Source organism: Pan paniscus, chromosome 1 (assembly GCF_029289425.2).
Source record: "Pan paniscus chromosome 1, NHGRI_mPanPan1-v2.0_pri, whole genome shotgun sequence".
Lineage (NCBI taxonomy): Eukaryota > Metazoa > Chordata > Mammalia > Primates > Hominidae > Pan > Pan paniscus.
Window position 1 is genome coordinate 194340187 of NC_073249.2, and position 21946 is coordinate 194362132.

General features: G+C 47.1%; 1 protein-coding gene across 3 annotated transcripts in view; it reads right to left on the reverse strand.

The window, feature by feature from the left end:
• Positions 1-17352, reverse strand: part of ZBTB8B (zinc finger and BTB domain containing 8B) — a 33738-nt gene extending 16386 nt beyond the window's left edge. The window contains exons 1-3 of one of the 3 annotated variants that reach the window (XM_003812968.5): positions 16869-17352; positions 10369-11400; positions 973-1151 (exon numbers count right to left, since the gene is read on the reverse strand). In XM_003812968.5, coding sequence (XP_003813016.3) covers positions 973-1151; positions 10369-11359 — 1170 coding nt within the window. In that variant the 5' untranslated portion in view covers positions 11360-11400; positions 16869-17352. Of the gene's footprint in view, positions 1-972; positions 1152-10368; positions 12176-14841; positions 15083-16868 lie in introns of those variants that run through there. The other 2 variants (XM_055103004.2, XM_034960385.3) reach the window with 2 other exon arrangements.
• Between the last annotated feature and the right edge of the window lie 4594 nt (positions 17353-21946).

Below are 21946 nucleotides of genomic sequence, written 5' to 3' on the forward strand. Positions count from 1 at the left end.
CTCTGCAGCCTGGGTGACAGAGTGAGACTCTGTCTCAAACAAAACAAAACAAAAAAAGATGATCATAAAATGCAACATCTGCAGCCATTAAAAAGAATGAGATCATGTGTTTTGTGGGAACATGGATAGAGCTGGAGGCTATTATCCTCAGCAAACTAACATGGGAACAGAAAACCAAATACAACATGTTCTCACTTATAAGTGGGAGCTAAATGATGAGAACTTATGAACACAAAGAAGGAAATGGCAGACACTGGGGTCTACCGGAGGGTGGGAGGTGGGAGAGGAGCAAAGAGAACTAATTCCTGGGTGATGAAATAATCTGTACAACAAACCCCTGTGACATGAGTTTACCCATGTAACAAACCTTCTCGTTTACCCCTGAACCTAAAAGTTTAAATAAATAAATAAATAAATATAACATCTTTCTAAGTGGCCTGAATGGTTTTCAGCGGGTTGGAATCACCAGCTCACATGGAGACAATGCTAGGGGGCAGCTTGTTAGAGGGGAGGGTCTCCTTGGGCTGGAGCCCTTTTTGTCTGCTGCCCACAGGTAGCTCTATACATGGCAGTATACCCTTCCCTTACCCCCAGGTGCTGGGGCTCGGTGGGAAACTGAGGATGCAGCTTACCTTTGGTATCACACTGGTAGGAAGAGATCCACAATCCTGTCTGAGCCCTGTTGTTCTCTACATTACAATAATCACCTCTTATCAGGATCTAAACTTTCTTGGCTCTTCCCCTTAGAAAACTAGTCTAACTTAAAGGTAAAACTTAACTCTAACATATAAAGTTTTAACTTTCTGTAAGTGCCACCACCTGAGCTTTAATTTAGTAGTAAAAACATACATGGAAATTATCTGAAAATACCCCAGTAGACAGAGAAATGAAAGACAGGCTGGCTTCACCCTTCCATTAGATGATATCATGAATAGCTCTTGCCACAAGGGCATGGCCAGCTCAAACACTTACACTCAGTGCGTGGCTCCGCAGGTGCTCTTGTCGAGTGAACCTCTTGCCGCAGGTCTCACAGGGGTAGGGCCGCTCGCCTGTGTGTGAACGGATGTGCCGCTTGAGGATGCCCTTCTGTTTGGCAGTGTAAGGGCAGAAAGGACACTTGTGGAGCTTGATGGGGACCACCAGCACATCACCTGGGGAACCAAATGCTTTCATTTAGCTGTGCTGTATGCAGTGACCAACCCTGGCTACCCGCCGGTGGATGGGATCCAGAGCCGGGGAATTCCACCAGCCCAGATAGAGGAGGAGGACACCAACTCCGCCACCAGCCAACAGCAAGACATCGTCTGCAATTCCAACTCAGTCTGGCTCCCAGTCAGCCCCAGGATAAAGTAAAGTGGACTTCTTATAATGTCGGGAATGCTATAAGGCACCAGCTTCCACACTTCTGTGTGACTGACAGAAACTCAGCTTGCATTGCAACCTCAGAACACACGTGCCTTATGTGGATAACTGGAAAAGTTTCCCAAAACAATACTCACCCTGATAGTGTTTATTCTGTTTGGTTTCATTTTAAGGCTGCTGGGTGAGACTCTGTTATGGACTTAATTGTGTCCCCCTAAAACTCATACCTTGAAGTCTGTATTTGGAGATAAAGCCCTTAAGAAGGTAATTAAGGTTAAATGAGTTTATAAGGTGGGGCCCTAATGATAGGACTGGTTTCCTTATAAGAAGAGGAAGAGACACCAGAGATCGACTGATCTCTCTCTCCTTCTCCCTGCATACCCCCCACCATTCCTCTCACCCCCACCCCCAGCACACACAGAGGAAAGGCTATGTGAGGACACAGTGGGAAGGCTGCCATCTGCAAATCAGGAAGAGGCTTCACCAGAACCCAACTCTGCTGGAGCCTCTAGAACTATGAGGATACATTTCTGTTGTTTAAGCTTCCCAGTCTGGGGCACTCTGTTGTGGCAGCCTGAGCTGACTAATACAACCCTCTGAATTGATCTCACTACCTTCAGAACTTGGAAAACGCTGTTATGATGGATCAGATTTCTAGACCAGAATTCATGCTTTCTTGGACAGTAGTTCCTAAGAATATTTTCTAAGTATACATAGAAGAGGCTTGCTTTGATGAAGACCCTAAATTGTTTGGAATTTATATTAACTCTATATATCTGAAATCATCAAATATCCAGGAATTCACTTAAATCTTTTTCCAATTTATTCCCTCACCTTGCTCATATAACCATTAAGGTGACAATGTGATTATCGCTCACATGTATAGAAACTGTTCCATTCAAGTTCTGTGAGTTACACTTACTGCTATAGTCATCCCTTGGTACCCACTGGGAACTGGTTCCAGGATACTCCTTGGATACCAAAATCCAAGGATGCTCAAGTCCCAAAGTCAGCCCTGTGGATCCTGTGAATACTGTATTTTCCATATGTGGTTGGTTGAATCCACAGAACCACGGATGCAGAAGCTATGGACACAGAGGGTCAACTATATTCCGAGATTTCTTCTTCATTTTTATTTTTTTATTTTTTTATTTTTTGAGATGGAGTCTCACTCTATAACCCAGGCTGGAGTGCAGTGACACGATCTTGGCTCACTGCAACCTCCACCTCCTGGGTGCAAGTGATTCTCCTGCCTCAGCCTTCGGAGTAGCTGGGATTACAGGCACCCACCACCATGCCCAGTTAATTTTTGTATTTTTGTAAAGGCGGGGTTTCACCATGTTGGCCAGGCAGGTCTCAACTCCTGACCTCAGGTGATCCACCTGCCTCAGCCTCCCAAAGTGCTGGGATTACAGGCATGAGCCACCATGCCCGGCCCGAGATTTGTTCTCTCTATCCATGCCCTTCAATATTTATAGACTTTGGTCATATCATATCATATCATATCACCTATGAAGGCACTAGTGACTCAAGCTTTCTAGGTACAGAAACCTGGTTCAAGTCCTGGCTCTAGCACTGACCAGCCGTGTGGCCCTGGACATCTCACTTAGCTTCTCTGTGCCTCACTTTCCTCATCTGTAAAACAGGTATGATAACAGTTCCCACCTCACAGGATTGTGGTAAGAATGAAATAAAGTAACACATAAAGCATAGCACGTGGCACATAGTAAGAACTTGCAAATGTCAGCCATGTTTGTCATCATCGTAATCTCTTCAGAATTTTTTTTTACCAGGTAAGCAGTCCAGGCTCTTGTGGTCTCTGTCAACACTGGAGTAACTCTTTTCTCTGGGGCTGGCTTGGGATACCTAACTGGCTCTGTCTTTCCTGAGGTGCTATGAAAAGTATGGCACACTAAACTGAATGTGAAAGTCCAACATCCTTTATGTAAGGGTGGAAACTCTTTGGTATCAAGTTCCCATCCTAATAATGCCTAACATTTTGCATAATCTATAGTGACTCCGATATCTGTTTCCCAGGATAAAAGCAGCAGCTCAAAAGCTCATCACTGCTCACATATGTGAGATTATTAAATCTCTGACTGCTCACACTGGTACTGATACAAGTAAAATAGGAATTATTATTATTATTATTATTTTTTCCTGAGATGGAGTCTCACTCTGTCACCCAGGCTGGAGTACAGTGGCACGATCTTGGCTCACTGCAACCTCCGCCTCCTGGGTTCAGGTGATTCTCCTGCCTCAGCTTCCAGAGCAGCTGGGATTACAGGTGCACACCACCATGCCTGGCTAATTTTTGTATTTTTAGTAGAGACAGGATTTCACCACGTTGGCCAGGATGATCTTGAACTCCTGACCTCAAGTGATCCACCCACTTCAGCCTCCCAAAGTGCTGGGATTATAGGCGTGAGCCACCGTGCCTGGCCTGTTTTTTGTTTTTGACACAGGGTCTCTGTCACCCAGGCAGGAGTGCAGTGGCATGATCATGGCTCACTGCAGCCTCTACCTCCCAGGCTCAGGTGATCCTCCCACCTCAGCTCCCCAAGTAGCTGGGACTACAGGCGTGTGCCACCATGTGCAGCTAATTTTTTTTTTTTTGAGATGGAGTTTTGCTTTTGTTGTGCAGGCTGGAGTGCAATGGCACAGTCTCGGCTCACTGCAACCTCCATCTCCCAGGTTCAAGTGAATCTCCTGTCTCAGCCTCCCAAGTAGCTGGGATTACAGGTGAGTACCACCATGCCTGGCTAATTTTATATTTTTAGTAGAGACCGAGGTTTCACCATGTTGGTCAGGCTGATCTCAAACTCCTGACCCCAGGTGATCCACCCACCTTGGCCTCCCACAGTGCTGGGATCACAGGTGTGAGCCACCATGTCCGGCCATGGGCAGCTAATTTAACAATTTTTTTTTTTTTTTTTTTGTAGAGACAGAGTCTCACTATGTTGTCCAGGCTGGTATTGAACTCCTAGGCTTAAGGGATCCTCCATGCCTCACGGTCCCAAAGTGCCAGGATTACAGGTGTGAGCCACAGCACCCAGCCAGGAATGATGACCTGTTTCCTAGGATCAAAGTAGCAGCTCATAACTCATCACCCTGCTCACTCCTCTGGCACTGTGGAACTTCCTTGTTATTTATCTCCATCACCTTAGCTTTGTACCACACACTTCTTCCTGATTATCTACAAAAACATAAAATAAAATAGGCCCAGCATAAGTCCTTGGGAAAAATAACTGTTAACTGTTTCTCCATCAGAAAAGTATGGATTGTCTCAACACTTTCTTCCCCTTTCCTGATCTCACTCCCCCAATACAACAGTTCACCTGAATCCTATTACATGACAGGCCATTGTAAGACACCTGTTTCCTCCCTCAAGAAGTTAAGTCTAGCAGGAAAGATATGTAAACATATTCATACAATATGATGCCCACATGCAAAGTTCAAAGTGATGAAGAAATATAAATAAAAAGTGATGATTTTCCCTAGGAGTTCAGAGAAGATTTCACAGAAAGGTTAACTTTGAGCAAGGTTTTAAAAGATGAACAGGAGTTCACCAGGAGTTCAAGACAGAGAAAGGTATCTTGGGCAGAGGAAGAACACGTGCTTAGACATAGAGGTAAATGAGAATATGAAGTATGAAGTGGGGGTTAGGAATGAGGGCAAGGAAGGGACAAGAACTAGATTGTGATGGTCACATTCATTCATTCATTCAGCAAATTTATACTGAGCACTCACTATGTGTCAGGCTCTGTTCTAGGGTCCTGGGGATACAACAGTGAACAGAATAGACCAAAGTCCCTGCCCCTCATGGAGCTAACATGCTGAGAAACTTGGACTTTACCTGTAAGCAGCTTGGATTTTTTTTTTTTTTTTTTTTTTTTTTGAGACAGAGTCTCGCTCTGTTGCCCAGGCTGGAGTGCAGTGGTGCGACCTCGGCTCACTGCAACCTCCAACTCCAGGGTTCAAGTGATTCTTCTGCCTCAGCCTCCCGAGTAGCTGGGACTACAGGCCTGAGCCACCACTCCCAGCCAGCTAGGATTTTAAGCAAGGAAGGTACGTGGTCAAACTTTCATGGCCAGATTTAAAAGATCCCTCTGGGCACAATTCAGGGAAGACTTAAGAGAGTCAATATTAAAGGCAGGAAGTCCAGGTGGGAGGGGACCATGAGTCTGGATGAGAGATGACAGGAGCTAAGGCAGTAGTTGTGGAGGTGGAGAGGAGACACACTGAGGAGGAGTGAAATTAACAGAAGGAAAAGCTGGCACATGAGGAAAGGGGAGTTCAGTTCGGATTTTACAGGGATTGAGGCTTGTGCAGAGCATCCAGGTGGGAATAAAAATTTAAAAGAAACTACCAAAAACCCCCCTATGACCAGGCATGGTGGCTCATGCCTATAATCCCAACACTTTGAGAGGCTGAGGCAGGAGGACCACTTGAGCCCAGGAGGTCGAGGCTGCAGTGAGCTGTGATGGTGCCACTGCACTCCAGCCTGGGTGACAGCGTGAGACCCTGTCTCAAAACAAAACAAAACAAAACAAAACAAACCTGGCCAGGCACAGCAGCTCACACCTGTAATCCCAGCACTTTAGGAGGCTGAGGCGGGTGGATCACTTAAGGTCAGGAGTTTGAGACCAGCCTGACCAACATAGTGAAACCCTGTTGCTATGAAAAATACAAAAATTAGCTAGGCATGGTGATGCCCGCCGGTAATTCCAGCTACTTGGGAGGCTGAGGCAGGAAAATCACTTGAACCTGGGAGGCGGAGGTTGCAGTCAGCCGAGATGGCACCACCGTACTCCAGCCTGGGCAACAGAGTGAGACTCTGTCTAAAAAAAAAAAAAAAAAACCTCCCCTCTTTGCATTTAAGGTTTTCCATGATCTGACTCCAGTCAATTTTTCCCTGTCCCCTCTTCTTACCTTCAGATGGCACTTTCAGGATGCCTCCCTGATCTCCCAGTAGGAAGCCAGTTCTCCTTCTGGACTACCATGAACTCATACCTCTGAGTGTCTTTCAACCCTAGTACCTTTTTAGCATGTGACGTCATTTACATTTGTGTCTTTTGTTTTGTTTTGTTTTTTGAGACAGTCTCGCTTTGTTGCCCAGGCTGGAGTGCAGTGGTGTGATCTTGGCTCACTGCAAACTCCGCCTTCCGGGTTCAAGCAATTCTCCTGCCTCAGCCTCCCGAGTAGCTGGGATCACAGGCACTCGCCACCACGCCTGGCTAATTTGTTTCTGTATTTTTAGTAGAGACGGGGTTTCACCATGTTGGCCAGGCTGGTCTTGAACTCCTGACCTCAAGTGATCCACCTGCCTCGGCCTCCCAAAGTGCTGTGATTATAGGCATGAGCGACTGAGCCCGGCCCACATTTGTGTCTTATCTCCTATACAACACCATCAGTTCTTTGAGGGCTGCATCCATGTCTGACTTAACTTTATGTCTTCACACAAAAGGTACTCAAATATTTGAACAAATAAATGAATAACCAAACAAATCAATCCTACTCTGTGCCTTAGCACTTGGAAAAACTATACCCTGGAGCCGTATGAATGAAATAAAAACATGGTAGACAACAGGGCATGGCCAGGGGCCAGGGCAGCTGCCTTGCCACACCACAACACCTTATAGCAAGAACTCTGACTTTCCAGACCAATAAGGACAGGATCTGAATATATTATAAGTGGCACAGAGCCAAATGCCTATTTCCTGATACTTCTTGTGCTTACATGCAGAGGGGCTCAAAGAAAAAAATCATTGCACTGAAATCCGCTACCTACTTGGGTTGCTTTCACTGTTTGTTCAATGAATGAAAGAAGCCACTCCAGGTTTCTGGTTTTAGCTGGGCCACTTACTACTTGCATTCTTACGAAACTCACTAAACCCTTCTAGGTCACAGTTTCTCCATATTTCCTCTGCCAAAGGCATGGGACTCCATGAGAGACTTGTGGATGTGAAAGGGTGAGCAGTCTGTGAAATGCCATTATACACACAGCAATGAGAATTTCAACAAGTTCCCACGGTGTGTTCATGGAAGCAGCCACTATCTTCCCAATGCTGGTGAAGCCAGTGTCTCTGAGAACCAGAAACAGCATTTTCAAGTGTTTCTTTTTTTTTCTTTTTCTTTTTTTTGAGACAAGGTCTCACTCTGTCATCGAGGCTGGAAGCATGATCACAGCTCACCGCAGCCTCGACCTCCCAGGCTCAGGTGATCCTCCCACCTCAGCCTCCTGAGTAGCTGGGACTATGGGTACATGCAACGACGCCTGGCTAATTTTTCAATTTTTTTTTTTTTTTTTTTTTTTTGTAGAGATGGGGTTTTGCCATCTTGCCCGGGCTGGTCTCAAACTCCTGGGCTCAAGCAATCCTCCCACCTTGGCCTCTCAAAATGCTGGGATTATAGGTGTGAGCCACTGCACCTGGCCATTTTCAAGTTTTTCAAGTCTTGTTTTAATCAGACATACTGAGTGCTCTTGCTTTTTAAAAAAATGAAATTTGAAGCCAGGCATAGTGGCTCATCCTTGTAATCCTAGCACTTTGAGAGGCCGAGGCAGGGGGATCACCTGAGGTCAGTAGTTCGAGTCCAGCCTGGCCAACATGGTGAAACCTCATCTCTACTAAAACTACAAAAACTAGCCAGGCATGGTGGCGTGTGCCTGTAATCCCAGCTACTCGGGAGGCTGAGGCAGGAGACCCGCTTGAACCCAGGTGGCAGAGGTTGCAGTGAGCTGAGATCGCACCACTGCACTCCAGCCTGGGCAACAGAGTGAGACTCTGCCTCAAAAAAATAAAAATAAAATAAACCCAGAAATTAGAAAGTTTCAAGACAGGCCAGGCACAATGGCTCACACCTGTAATCCTGGTACTTTGAGAGGCTGAGGTGAGAGGATTGCTTGATCCCAGGAGTTTGAGACCAAACTGAGCAACACAGGGAGACCTCGTCTCTATTATAAATCAAACATACAAAAAATTAGCTGGGTGTGGTGGTGTATGCCCGTAATCACAGCTACTTGGGACGCTGAAGTGGGAGGATCACTTGAGCTCGGGAGATCGAGGCTGCAGTGAGCTGTGATTATGCCACTGCACTCTAGTCTGGGCAACAGAATAAGACCCTGTCTCAAAAAAAAAAAAAAAAAAGTCTCAAGACAGCCATTTAGTAATGAATAAAAATAGCTGATCTCCCTTTATTTAAAAGACTTTCACTTCAGAGAATCAGAAGCTAAAAAAGGGAAAAGACTTTCACTACTCAATATTTCACTACTAGACTGCAATTCATGAATTTCTTGGCTTGAGGTGCTGGTGTTTTTTTCCTTTTCTTTTCTTTTCTTTCTTTCTTTCTTTCTTTTTTTTTTTTTTTTTTGAGAAGTAGTCTCGCTCTGTCACCCAGGCTGGAGTGTGGTGGCACGATCTCGGCTCACTGCAAGCTCCGCCTCCTAGGTTCAAGCTATTCTCCTGCCTCAGTCTCCTGAGTAACTGGGATTACAGGCGCGTGCCGCCGCGCCCAGCCTTGGCTTAAGGTTCTGGAAGCCACGTTTCATCAGTAAGTTGGCAGCCAAGTTTATTTTTGTCTCCTACAAGACACCTTACAACACAATTACCTCACCTGTTAAGAGGAGTTAACCATATTAACTCAACTCTCATAACTGTTCAAAGAAACAACCAGGTTCTCTTAAAACGCAAAAGCCCACCAAAGGATGTAAAAAATTAGCTCACATGATGTCAAATACTGGCTCTAAAATAGTCTCAAGTCAGCCGGGCGCAGTGGCTCACGCCTATAATCCCAGCACTTTGGGAGGCCAAGGCAGGAGGATCACTTGAGGTCAGGAGTTTGAGACTAGCGTGGCCAACATGGTGAAACCCTGTCTCTACTGAAAATACAAAAACTAGCTGGGCGTGGTGGTATGCGCCTACGGTAATCCCAGCTACTCGGGAGGCTGAGGCAGAAGAATCACTTGAACCTGGGAGGCAGAGGTTGCAGTGAGCCGAGATCATATCATTGCACTCCAGCCTGGGTGACAGAGCAAGACCCTGTCTCAATCAATCAATCAATCAATCAAATAGTCTCAAGTAGATGGCATCATCAAGCATGCCAGGCTGGGTGCCTAGTCTCTGACAAGCACCTTGGCTGACACAGAGAAGTATAAATCTCTGGAGCATGTATCTCTGGACATCACTTCAATCTCATTCTCCCCACACAAAACTGACCTCCCAGCATAAAGGAAATCTAAGATGATATGTGAGAAAAAGTTCTGAAAACTCTCTCATTTGGTCCCCACAACAAACCTGTGAGAGAGGCAGGGCAGGGATGATTATTCCCGTTTTACAGATGACAAAACAGATTCAAAGAGATTCAATGATTTAACCAAGGTCCCTCTGCCGGTTAGTGGAAGAGAGTGGGTTCCTCCCATGTCTCCAAACTGCCCCCAACACACTTACATTCCAGTTGTAGAGATAAAACACAAACATACATGAAGAAATAATGCCCTGCATATAGCAGGTGCTCAATTAATGCATATTGGTGGTGGTGGTGGTGGCAATAATGGTGACTGATGATCATAATGAGATGGTGATACTGGTGATGATGGTACTGATGATGATGGTACTGGTGATGATGGTAGTGATGATGATGGTACTGATGATGATGGTAATGATGATGGTGATACTGGAGATGATGGTAATGATGATGATGGTACTGGTGATGATGGTAATGATGATAGTACTGGTGATGATGATAGTGATGATGATGGTACTGATGATGGTGATACTGGAGATGATGGTAATGATGATGATGGTACTGGTGATGATGGTAGTGATGATGGTAATGATGACGATACTGGTGATGATGGTAATGATGATGGTACTGGTGATGATGGTACCGATAATGTTGGTAGTGACAATGATGATGGTGATAATGATCATGATGATGGGAGAACACAAGGCACAGACAGTGTGTACTAAATCACTGGCAGGGCTGATGAATGCTAAGGGAGCTCACCTGAGTCCTCTCCATACCAGTCAGCCTGGACATCCATCATGGAACTCATGGCTACTCCTGCACCTTCTGGTCTTCCCTCCAAACTCCGAGAAAAGTGATGGTCTGCATCATCCTTGCTCGGGGCAGCGCTGTTGCGCAAGAGCGCCTCCAGGAACTGCTTCACGTGGTAGTTGCTGTAAGCCAAGTCAACCGCCTGGCCGCTTGGCAAGGCCTCCTCCACGTGGGCCAGGTTCAGCGGGGCAGCATACTGCTGCAGCTGTTCACCAACGTCCACCTCCACTTCATCAGCATCAAATTCCACCTTGGGCTCTATCTGTTTGGGTGGAGTAGAGAGGTCGCTGTCAGCTGAGCCACCGCCAAGGCTGTCTCTCACCACCAGTTCCAAGGGGTGGCAGTCTCCGCAGTCACCGCAAGGGGACTCTCTCAGGCAGTCCACGCTCTTTTCTCCCTCGGCTGGAGAGGAGACCAAGCTCTTGGTACCACACGAGGTCCCCTCCAGGCCTGAACTGGGGCTTTCACTGTCAACCTGATGAGCCGCCGCTGCTGCCGCCGCTGCCGCCGCCGCCGCTGCCGCCGCCACTGCTGCAGCCACAGCAGCCTCCTTCTCCATCTTTCGGCAAATGTCGAGGGATGACCTAATGTATGTCTTGCAGAAGTTCACCACGTCATTCATCTGCAGGTAGCTGGCAGCCGACATCACTTCAATCACATTCTCCCCACACAAATCCAACTTCCCAGAATAGAGGAAATCTAAGATGATGGAGAAGGCATCAGAGGTGACAATGTCCAAGGAGGCGGTGCTATGCCGCCCGCTGTCCTGGATATAGTGAATGAGCAGGGCTCGGAAGTAGCCGCTGTTAGCAAACAAAATGTTCCTGTGGGCCTTGAAGATCCGCCCTTCCACAATGATGCTGCAGTCACAGAAAAAGTCCCTCTTTCTCTGTTCATTCAGCTCCCCCAAAAGCTTGGCATAATAGGATTGCATCTCCATTGCTCCGCCAGCTGCTGCTGCTCCAGAGTAAACCTGTATCTCTGCCAAGATTTTTCTTAAGTTAATTCACAAATCCCAACCTTTACAAACAAGATTTCTTTTTTTTTTTTTTTGAGTCAGCGTCTCGCTCTGTTGCCCAGGCTGGAGTGAAGTGGCGCAATCTCGGCTCACTGAAAGCTCCGCCTCCTGGGTTCACGCCATCCTCCTGCCTCAGCCTCCCGAGTAGCTGGGACTACAGGTGCCCGCCACCACGCCCGGCAAACTTTTTGTATATTTAGTAGAGGCGGGGTTTCACCGTGTTAGCCAGGATGGTCTGGATCTTCTGACCTCGTGATCCGCCCGCCTCGGCCTCCCAAAGCGCTGGGATTACAGGCGTGAGCCACCACGCCCGGCCAATAAGATTTCTTTAAAAAATTTTAAACAACTTTTCCAAAACCAGTGGTGCAATAGTGTCTTTAGGATATGGGCTTCCCAGCACTTTGGGAGGACAAGGCAGGCAGATTACTTGAAATCAGGAGTTTGAGACCAGCCTGCCCAACATGGTGAAACCCCTTCTCTGCTAAAAATACAAAACTTAGCCGGGCCTGTAATCCCAGCTACTAGAGAAGCTGAGGTGGGAGAATTGCTTGAACCCAGGAGGTGTAAGCTGCAGTGAAACAAGATTGTGCCACTGCACTCCAACCTGGGTGACAGAGCAAGATTCTGTCTCAAAATAATAATAATAATATGGTCTGCTTTGGATCTAATAAAAATAAGAGGTTATCCAACTGGGTTAATTTATGGAAAAAAATAACTATAGCTAATTGCATGTGAGCACAGTGCTTACTGTTTTACATGAATTCTTTCAATGAATTTTTATAAAAACCTTGTAAGTAAATATTAATATTGTCTCCCTTGTTCTGATAAGGAAATTGAGGGTAGGAGATGACCCAGTTGTAACAGATCTGGGACTCAAAATCAGGTCTATTGGCCTCCAGAGCCAATGCTCTAATGTACTACATTCTACTTTCTTCAAGGCTCAAACTATAGAAAATATCCACATCTAAGAATTATACTTGAGGCCAGGCACGGTGGCTCACACCTGTAATCCTAGCACTTTGGGAGGCTGAGGCGGGCAGATCAGCTGAGGTCTGGAGTTTGAGACCAGCCTGGCCAACATGGCAAAACCCCATCTCTACTAAAACTACCATCTCTACTAAAAATTAGCCAGGCGTGGTGGCGGGTACCTGAGTCCCAGCTACTCGGGAGGCTGAGGCAGGAGAACTGCTTGAACCCAGGAGGCGGAGGTTGCAGTGAGCTGAGACTGCGCCACTACACTCCAGCCTGGGCGACAGAGTGAGATTCTGTCTCAAAAAAAAAAAAATTGTACTTGAGTGTTTAGTGTATCAATCTGAAACTGGTTTTCTTTTTTAGAGGAAGGGTCTTGGGTCTGTCGCCCAAGCCAGAGTGCAAATGGTGTGATCATAGCTCACTACACCCTCAAACTCCTGGGCTCAAGCAACCCTCCTGCTTCAGCCTCCCAAGACCTAGGACTACAGGTGCGTACCACTGCGCCTGGCCAATTAAAAAAAATTTTTTTTTTGTAGAGATGGCAGTCTTGCTATGTTTCCTAGGCTGGTCTCAAGCTCTTTGCCTCAAGCGATCCTCCTGCCTCCACCCCTCAAAGTCCTGAGATTACAAGCATAAGCCACCACACCCAGCCTCCAGTGTCCCAATTCAAAACTTTGAGACTGGTCTTTTTTTTTTTTTTTTGAGACAGATTCTCACTCTCTCGCCCAGGCTGGAGTGCAATGGGGCGATCTCGGCTCACTGCAACCTCCGCCTTCCATATTCAAGCGATTCTCCTGCCTCAGCCTCCCAAGTAGCTGGGATTACAGGTGTATGCCACCACACCCAGCTAATTTTTTGTATTTTAGTAGAGACGGGGTTTCACTGTGTTACCCAGGCTGGTCACGAACGAGACTGGTCTCCTTTTATCATCATTATACTGAAGTATTTGGTGGATTCTTGGGCTAGCCAGCATGCATTCCCCATTCTTTTGGTTCTAGTGCCTTTTTTCGGCTTTGATGGAAGCATCCTTCCCCCATTCTTGGCCAACATGCTTTGCATAAAGCTGGTGCCATCCTCAAGCACCAGGTGTGTAAGCTATAATGTAGGCTAATAAAATTAAGGCATCCCACCCTGTGACCACAGTGATTGGCTCGGAGATGGCCATGTAGTTTTCAGAGCCAATGAAAAGCAATGAAACATTTGCTGGAATTTCAAAAAAGAGCACTCTTTGCTCTGTGGGATGCAGGATGTGAGGGATGTTGCTGCCATACCACCAGGGAAGTCAGCCTAACAAAGATGACAGCCCAGCTCAGGCTGATGGAGCCTGGGGACAACATTGGAGCCCCAACTCAAGCAGTGCCAGAAGCCAATTAAGTTCCTTTTTGGTTTAGCTGGTCTGAGTTGGGTTTTCTTTTTTAAATATTATTATTATTATTTTTTGAGATGGGGGATGGGGTCTCACTCTGTCACCCAGGCTGGAGTGCAGTGGTGTGATCTCAGCCCACTCTGACCTCCGCCTCCCTGGCTAAAGTAATCATCCTACCTCAGCCTCCCGAGTAGCTGGGACTACAGGTACCCACCCCCACGCCAGGCTAATTTTTTTTGTACTTTTGGTAGAGACAGGGTTTTGCCATGTTGCCCAGGCTGGTCTCGAACTCCTGGCCTCAAGTGATCTGCCCCCCTCGGCCTCCTAAAGTGCTGGGGTTACAGGTGTGAGACACCACACCTGGCCTCTGAGTTGGGTTTTCTATTTCATGCAACTGGGAGACTCCTAACTGACTGATTCCACTACCCTTGGTTAACTCCTGTTTATTATTTATGTCCTGGCCCTTCTCTGTCAATGAACTACAAGCCCTTTGAAAGCATGAGCCATGTCTTATTCAATTTTATATCCCTTACAGTATCTGGCAGAGTGCTTTGGACAAAATAGATTTGTTAAGCAAAAAAGGAATATTCATTTCTTAACTGCTTAGTAGATAAACTATAAACCAAGTTTAAAATCCACTTGGGGCCGGGTGTGGTGGCTCACACTTGTAATCCCAGCACTTTGGGAGGCCAAGGTGAGTAGATCACCTGGGGTCAGGAGTTCGAGACCAGCCTGGCCAACGTAGTGAAACCCCGTCTCTACTAAAAATACAAAAAAATTAGCTGGGCATGGTGGCGGGCACCTGTAATCCCAGCTACTCGGGAGGCTGAGGCAGGAGAATCACTTGAACCCAGGAGGCGGTGGAGGCGGAGGTTGCAGTGAGCAGAGATTGTGCCACTGCACTCCAGCCTGGGCGATAGTGTGAGACTCCATCTCAAAAAAAAAAAAAACACAAGAAGTGTGTGGAGGGACTTTCACCTTTCATTTTAAACCTTTCTGATAGAATGTTTTACTATGTGCATGTATTGCTTTTCTTTTCTTTTGAGACGGGGTCTCACTTTGTTACCCAGGTTGGAGTGCAGTCCATGATCACAGTTCACTGCCGCCTCGACCTCCCAGGCTCAAGCAATCCTCCTACCTCAGCCTCCCGAGTAGCTGTGACTACAGGCATGCAGCACCACACTCAGCTAATTCTGAAAACATTTTTTTGTAGAGATGGGGTCTCACTATGTTGCCCTGGCTGGTCTCAATGGTCTCGAACTCCTGGACTCAAGTGATCCTTCTGCCTTGGCTTTTTTCTTTGTTAACTAAGAAAAAAAGGAGGCAGGGCAGAGGGGTAAGGAGTTGGTAAGCCAGGTAGATAAATATGTAAGTACGCACAACACTTCTTAACTTGTAGTATGGTCTGATCTATAGGGGCTCTTCCCAGGGCACTTCCGTCTTTCACTGGAAAAGCCTCATTTCCAGAAATAGCACCTAAAACCAATTTCTTTTGGCTTTCTTACTGAAATTATTTTTTATTCTATTGCAATTATTTTTATTCTACTTCCTGACGTTGCAAAAGTCTATCCGTATAGTATTTTCTTCAAAATTTTCCCCAATCCTGTACTTGGTATATATTGTGTAAATATTTATTTATATCACCCCCATTTGCCTGAAGTGCTCTGCTGCCCCGGGAAGTGCTGAGGATCACCACTTATCCCAGAAGAGCAGCTCTTAGGGCAGACTGCTCTCAGAAGCACATTTATCCGCACTCTGGCAGGGAACCTCCCAACCATCCCACGGTTCCAACTCAATTCAACGGTTACCGGCTACATACAATGCCTGACACAAGGAAGATGCCAGGAATAGAAAAATGAACCAAGTATAGTGCCTGTCCTCCAGGAGACAGCAGATGCCAACACAACTACCTGCAATACAAACTCTCATATACCCTTGACGGAGTCCTAGACAGATCACACAACTGTCTCTGTTCAGAGGCCAAAAGCAGCCTTGAATTCCACCCCCGACCCTTTCTGACAAGACTCCTCCAGTCCCACCAACCTGAGAATAACAAAAACCTGCTCCTCAATTTTAGTAAATATTAAGCACTATTCCTTATAAAACACTGTACAAAGTACAAGCATATTCATTTTACTTTTTAAATTAAAATTTTTAAAAGGCACGGTCTTGCTCGGTTGCCCAGGCTGGAGTGCACGATCCTACCTCAATGCAGCCTGGAACTCCTGGGCTCAAGAGATCCTCCCGACCTTAGCTTCCCGAGTAGCAGGGACTACAGGTGCGCGCCACCATGCCTGGCTTTTACCAGCACATTAGTTTTCACCTCACAATAATCCAGTGCGACAGATACTCTAACTACATCCTCTTTTTCAGAGGAGGAACTGAGATTCAAAGATGCAGATAACATCACCAAGTTAGTAATAGAACAGAGATCCGACTGACTCCCGGGTTGACATCCTTAACCACTATGCTAACCGGCCTCCTCAAACCCTCCAGGACACGATGCGACAGGTTGGGGAAGTCACTCCTTTCTTTTAGGCATGGATCGGAGGAGAAGGACACTGGAGAAGTTTCCATTTCCATGCGAAGAATTTCAGGGTCAACTGCATCTAAACTGCTTGCAAGACAGACCCTCCCCCGTCCAGCATCAGACGACCTGCAGAGAGGCCACCAGAACCAGCTACAGGGCACGGCCCCCGAGGGTGGGGCCCCAAGGCCTAGCCCCTCCCATGGCCTCCCGCGGACAAAGTGGCCATCGCTGCCGCTGGCACTTCTCCAGTGTGGCCGAGCCCCCCACGCCTGGGCACCATTCACCGTGGAAGTAGTCGGCGCCGCGACCCCCGGCTGGACGACGCGGAGGACACCCAATGACAGGGAAGCTGGGGGCCCACGGCCGCGCCTGCCCCTCCCCACGCTGGAAGGGCTCGCGGGGCGGAGGGCCCAGGAGTTGCCAGGGCCAAGCGGTCCGAAGGAGGATGACTGAGTGGGGGCAACCCTGCCCGCTAACCCCAATCTCCGGCCAGCCTCCCGGGTGCTAGGAATCCTCCCCAAACCAACGAAAGCGGCAGCGCCAACCCGCTTCTTCGCGCTCACCTTCCAGCGGGTTCCGGCAGCGCAGCCACGGAGCTCCGCGCACCGACACGCCCCCCTTTCATTCACCTGGCGCCCTCCGATGAGAGGCGGGGCGGCTGGCCAATCGCGGGAGCGCCTGGCCTCGGGAAGGCGGGCCCTTCGGCCAGCAGGGTGGTCAATGGCGCTGGTGCCCCTCGGAGGATGCGCTCTGAAGGCGCCGGTGCTCGCAGGGTGATGGGAGTTGTGGTCTCAGCGCTGGCTTTTCGGGTAAAGATAGAGTGGACAAAACTACAAGTACCAAGATGCCAAAAGGGGCGAGGACCAGTGCTAGCGAAAGGCTGCAGCTCGGTTCGGTCTTTTGAGTCCCACTTGAGGGACCTGCCAAGTACCGGTCTCTTTGTCTGGAGAGCGAAAAGCACGTCGTGGGTATTAATGCAGCCCAGGGAATAAGAGCTGTGACTCATCAGTCCGCACATATTTCACCTACTGGCGCTGTCCGCAAAAATCTGGAAATAAGTGAAATGGTTTAATCGATTCAACAGGTTTTTATTGCATACCCGCGGTTTCTTTCACTGGGTAGTCGTTACAAAAGATAAAAGATTCAGCTCTTCCCTTGACAGGCTCTCCGGTTCATACATACTAGTGAAACGGTTAAATGGCAGTACTAGGTGCTAAGTGACCGTACAGGCGTGTTCTTGTCAGCTGTGAGCAAGACAAGGCAGCTTACCGCTCTCAGGGAGCTTAGTTCTAATGGGGGTGTATTCGTTTGCTAGGGCTGCTGTACCTAAGTATCACCAACCCGGTGGCGTCAATAACAGATCTTATTGTCTGACAATCCTGGGGGCATCTGAAAGCAAGACGTTGGCAGGGTTCGTTCCTTTTGAGCACTGTGAGGAAACGGTCTCTTCCAGGCTTCTCTCCTGGGCTTGCATATGGCCATCTTCATGTTCACAGGGTATATTCCCTGTATATGTCTCCATGTCAAAATGTCTCCTTTTGGTTGCAGTGAGTCGAGATCGCGCCACTGCACTCCAGCCTGGGGCGACAGAGAGAGACTCCGTCTCCAAAAAAAAAGTATTTTTATAAGGATACCAGTCATATTGGATTAGGGGTTCACTCTATGCCAGTATGACTTTTTTTTTTTTTTTTTTTTTTGAGACGTAGCCTCAGACTCTGTTGCCCAGGCTGGAGTGGTGGCGGGTGGATCACCTGAGGTCAGGAGTTCGAGACCAGCCTGGCCAACATGGTGAAACCCCATCTCTACTAAAAATACAAAAATTAGCCGGGCGTGGGCCAGTAATCCCAGCTACTTGGGAGGCTGAGGCAGGAGAATGGCTTGAACCAAAGAGATTGCAGTGAGTGGAGATCTGGCCACTGCACTCCAGCCTGAGCAGCAGAGCAAGACTCTGTCTCAAAAAAAAAAAAAAAAACAGAAAAAAACGCTACCCCCTTCGCTGACAGACCCTGATGAGGAGTAGTGAGCCATGCTAAGATAAAACAGAAAACCGGTTGGTACATATCTAAGAAACAGGAGAATGCCATTGGGTTGAGGAAGTGGATGGCAGGTAGACCAGCTTAATGGGCATGCAACCCATGCAGTGGCACAGGGCCGCACACTCAGAAAGGGCTGGTGCTTCCAGGTGAGGTTTTTTACTTAACAAAACAAAACAAAAAAAGAGCCAGGTGCGGTGGCTTACACCTGTAATCCCAGCACTTTGGGAGGCTGAGGCAGGCGGATCACTTGAGACCAGCCTGGCCAACATGGCAAAACCCAGTGTCTACTAAAAATACAAAAATTAGCTGAGCATGGTGACACATACCTGTAATCCCAGCTACTTGGGAGGCTGAGGCATGAGAACCACTTGAACCTGGAAGGTGGAGGTTGCAGTGAGCTGAGATTGTGCCACTGCACTGTTTCAAGGAGAGGAGGAGGAGGAGGAGGAGAGAGGGAAGAGGGAAGAAGAAGAAGAAGAGGAAGAAGAAGGAGAAGGAGAAGAAGAAGAAGAGGAAGAAGAAGAAGAAGATTTAATTACTAACAAAAAGAAAATCTAAATAAATATTTTAAAAATTAAAAAAAAAAGAAAGGGCTGATGCCTGGTTTAATGCTCTGCCATTGCCCTCTTAAAATTCTTAGTAGTTTTTGAACAAGGAGCTCTGCATTTTCATTTTGCACTGGGCCCCACAAATTATGTAGCCAGTCCAAGCGACAGGAAATATGAATGGATAGAGAAGCAAAGGCCAGATTATGTAGGAATTTGTAGGCCACCTTAAGGAGTTTGGATTTTTTCTTATGAATGTGAAGGGACACCTTCGAAGGATCTTAAGCAGGGAAGAGATAAGATATGATCTCTCCCCTGCTGATAGATGCTGATAACTGGGGATAGGGTAGAGGTGGTAGAGATGGAGGGGTTTGTTTAGGATATATTTTAGAGCTTGTCAAAAATGTAATTGCAGTTCACTCTAAAGATAACTCAATAATTTTAGAAGGTAAAATGTCAGCCAAACACCACTGTACTATCTATCAAAGAAAAGTAGTTTACCTATTTCTTGTAAAGCTGGATACCCGGAGAGGGACAGCAGCAGTTACATCTTTCCTGTTAGTGTGGCTGTCCTTGCCACCCGGTTCCCGAAGGCCAGCTCGGGTGCTGAGGACTTTTGATCATCATGGCAGCAGAGAAAGCATCAGAAGTGAGGAGCACCAAGCTTCTCTGGGCTCAGCCTTTTGTATCTTCTCACCTGGGAAGTCATGTCATTGATGCCTTCACCTTAATTATGACTGTACCTGGAACTTACCCTAGTATTCATTCCACATCTCCTGCATCCAGGCTCCAAGCTTCAGGTCCCAAATTTTATGACTATGGCACACGCAACCTGTACTGGATGACCTAGTAACATTCCAGACTGCTAACGTAAAAGGGCTTTTTGGGGTGGCCTGCATAGGACATGCCCCTGACAACTAGGCATAGGAAATGTTTAGAGGCCTTATGATCTCTAGATCTGATGTGGTCTGCTGTGGGACTTACTCTCGCCACCAAGACCAGCACAACCTTTAGTGTTAGATGCTCTGAACTTCAGTATATTTTTCAAGGTTCAGTTAAAACTAACCTGGCTAGTTTAAGCAAAAAGCAACCTGGCTAGTTTAAACAGAAAAGAATTCATATAAGGAATTAAGTAATACAAATTATCAGGGAGGCTAGAGAATGACTCTGCAGGGATGACTCCAAACTGTCCCACCAGGGTAGCTACCCATTTTTGCTGCAATCAGGAAGGTAAGAAATCAGGACATCACCACTGTACCTGTTAAGCTCAACAACACACTGTTGTGGCTGTGATTAAGGGATTGGAAGTCACCATCACTATTGCTGCCCCTGAAACAGCCTCTTGACCCCTACATGGCTAGTGACTGGACCCTGCAACCCTGCTGCAGACACACCTCATACCTCTGCTGCCACACTTCAGCAGCAAGCAGCAGGCGGGTGGCCTCCACTTCATTTCCAAATCCTGGCCATGACATTTTAACTCTCCAGATTCTGCAGCATAGGAAAGGACACTAGAAGGAGATGGGAATGGATGCTGACTGCTAATCGACAGTACCCAGCAGCATGAATGGCACAGCAATGTGTCACTGAATCTAAAACTTAGGACCTCCAGAGCAAAAAATAGAGAATTAAAAATTGCTGGCTGGGTGCAGTGGCTTTTGCCTATAATCCCAGCACTAGGAGAACGAGGCAGGTGGATCACCTGAGGTCAGTAGTTCGAGACTAGCCTGACCAACATCGCAAAACCACCCCCCACTAAAAATACAAAAATTAGGTTAGGCGCAGTGGCTCACGCTTGCAATCCCAGCACTTTGGGAGACCAAGGAAGGTGGATCACCTGAGGTTAGGAGTTTGAGACCAGCCTGGCCAACATGAAACGCCTCTCTAATAAAAATACAAAAAAATTAGCCAGGCATGGTAGCACGCACTTGTAGTCCCAGCTATTCGGGAGGCTGAGGCACGAGAATCGCTTGAACCCAGGAGGCAGAGGTTACAGTGAGCAGAGATGCTGCCACTGCACTCCACCCTGGGCAACAGAGCAAGACTCCATCTCAAAATAATAAGTAAATAAAAATAAAAATACAAAAATTAGCTGGGTGTGGTAGCATACGACTGTAATCCCAGCTACTTGGGAGGCTGAAGCATGAGAATCACTTGAGCCTGGGAGGTGGAGGTTACAGTGAGCTGAGATGGCACCACTGCACTCCAGCCTGGGTGACAAAGCAAGACTCTGTCAAAAAAAAAAAAAAAATTCCTAAGGGATGACTTCCTGGAAAACAAGCAACCCTATCTTCCCAAAGGGAAATGAGAAAGCAATGCAGCAGGCACTATTTGTTTCCCTTGCCTCTTCCTTAATTGTTTTGATTTAAGATATCATAGAATATTTGGAGCTGTTTATTAGTTTCTACAATGCCAGAGTAATTGATTGAAGTATCAGGGTATAACCCCTTTTCTGGTAACTGACACATTTTTGAGTACTGACTGATGTTGGGAGACAGCTTCTGTCAAGAAGTTGACCTTCTGGAATGCTACAAAGGATACGTTCATGAAAACCTCTAGTGGTTAGGGACAAATTGTGAATACCCACAGGGTGACTTTTGCACTATAAGAAAGCAAAAAACAGGCTGGGTGCAATGGCTCACACCTGTAATCCTAGTACTTTGAGAGGCTGAGTCACGCAGTTCACTTGAGGTTGGGAGTTCGAGGCCACCCTGGCCAACAGGGTGAAACCCCATCTCTACTAAAAATACAAAAAAAAAAAAAAAAGCCAGGTGTGGTGGTGCATGTCTGTAATCCCAGCTACTCAGGAGGCTGAGGCAGGAGAATTGCTTGAACCTGGGAGACAGAGGTTGCAGTAAGCTGGGATCATGCCACTGCACTCCAGCCTTGGTGACAGAGTGAGATCCTGTCTCAAAAAAAATAAATAAATAAAAATTAAAAAGCAAAAACCAAGCTCCCTACCCCTAACACCAGGACATGTTCTGGCCTGACAGTGCCCTGTAGAAGCACTTGCTCTAACTAGGTAAAGCAACAGTTTTATGATGCCAGCAGGCTCCAAGT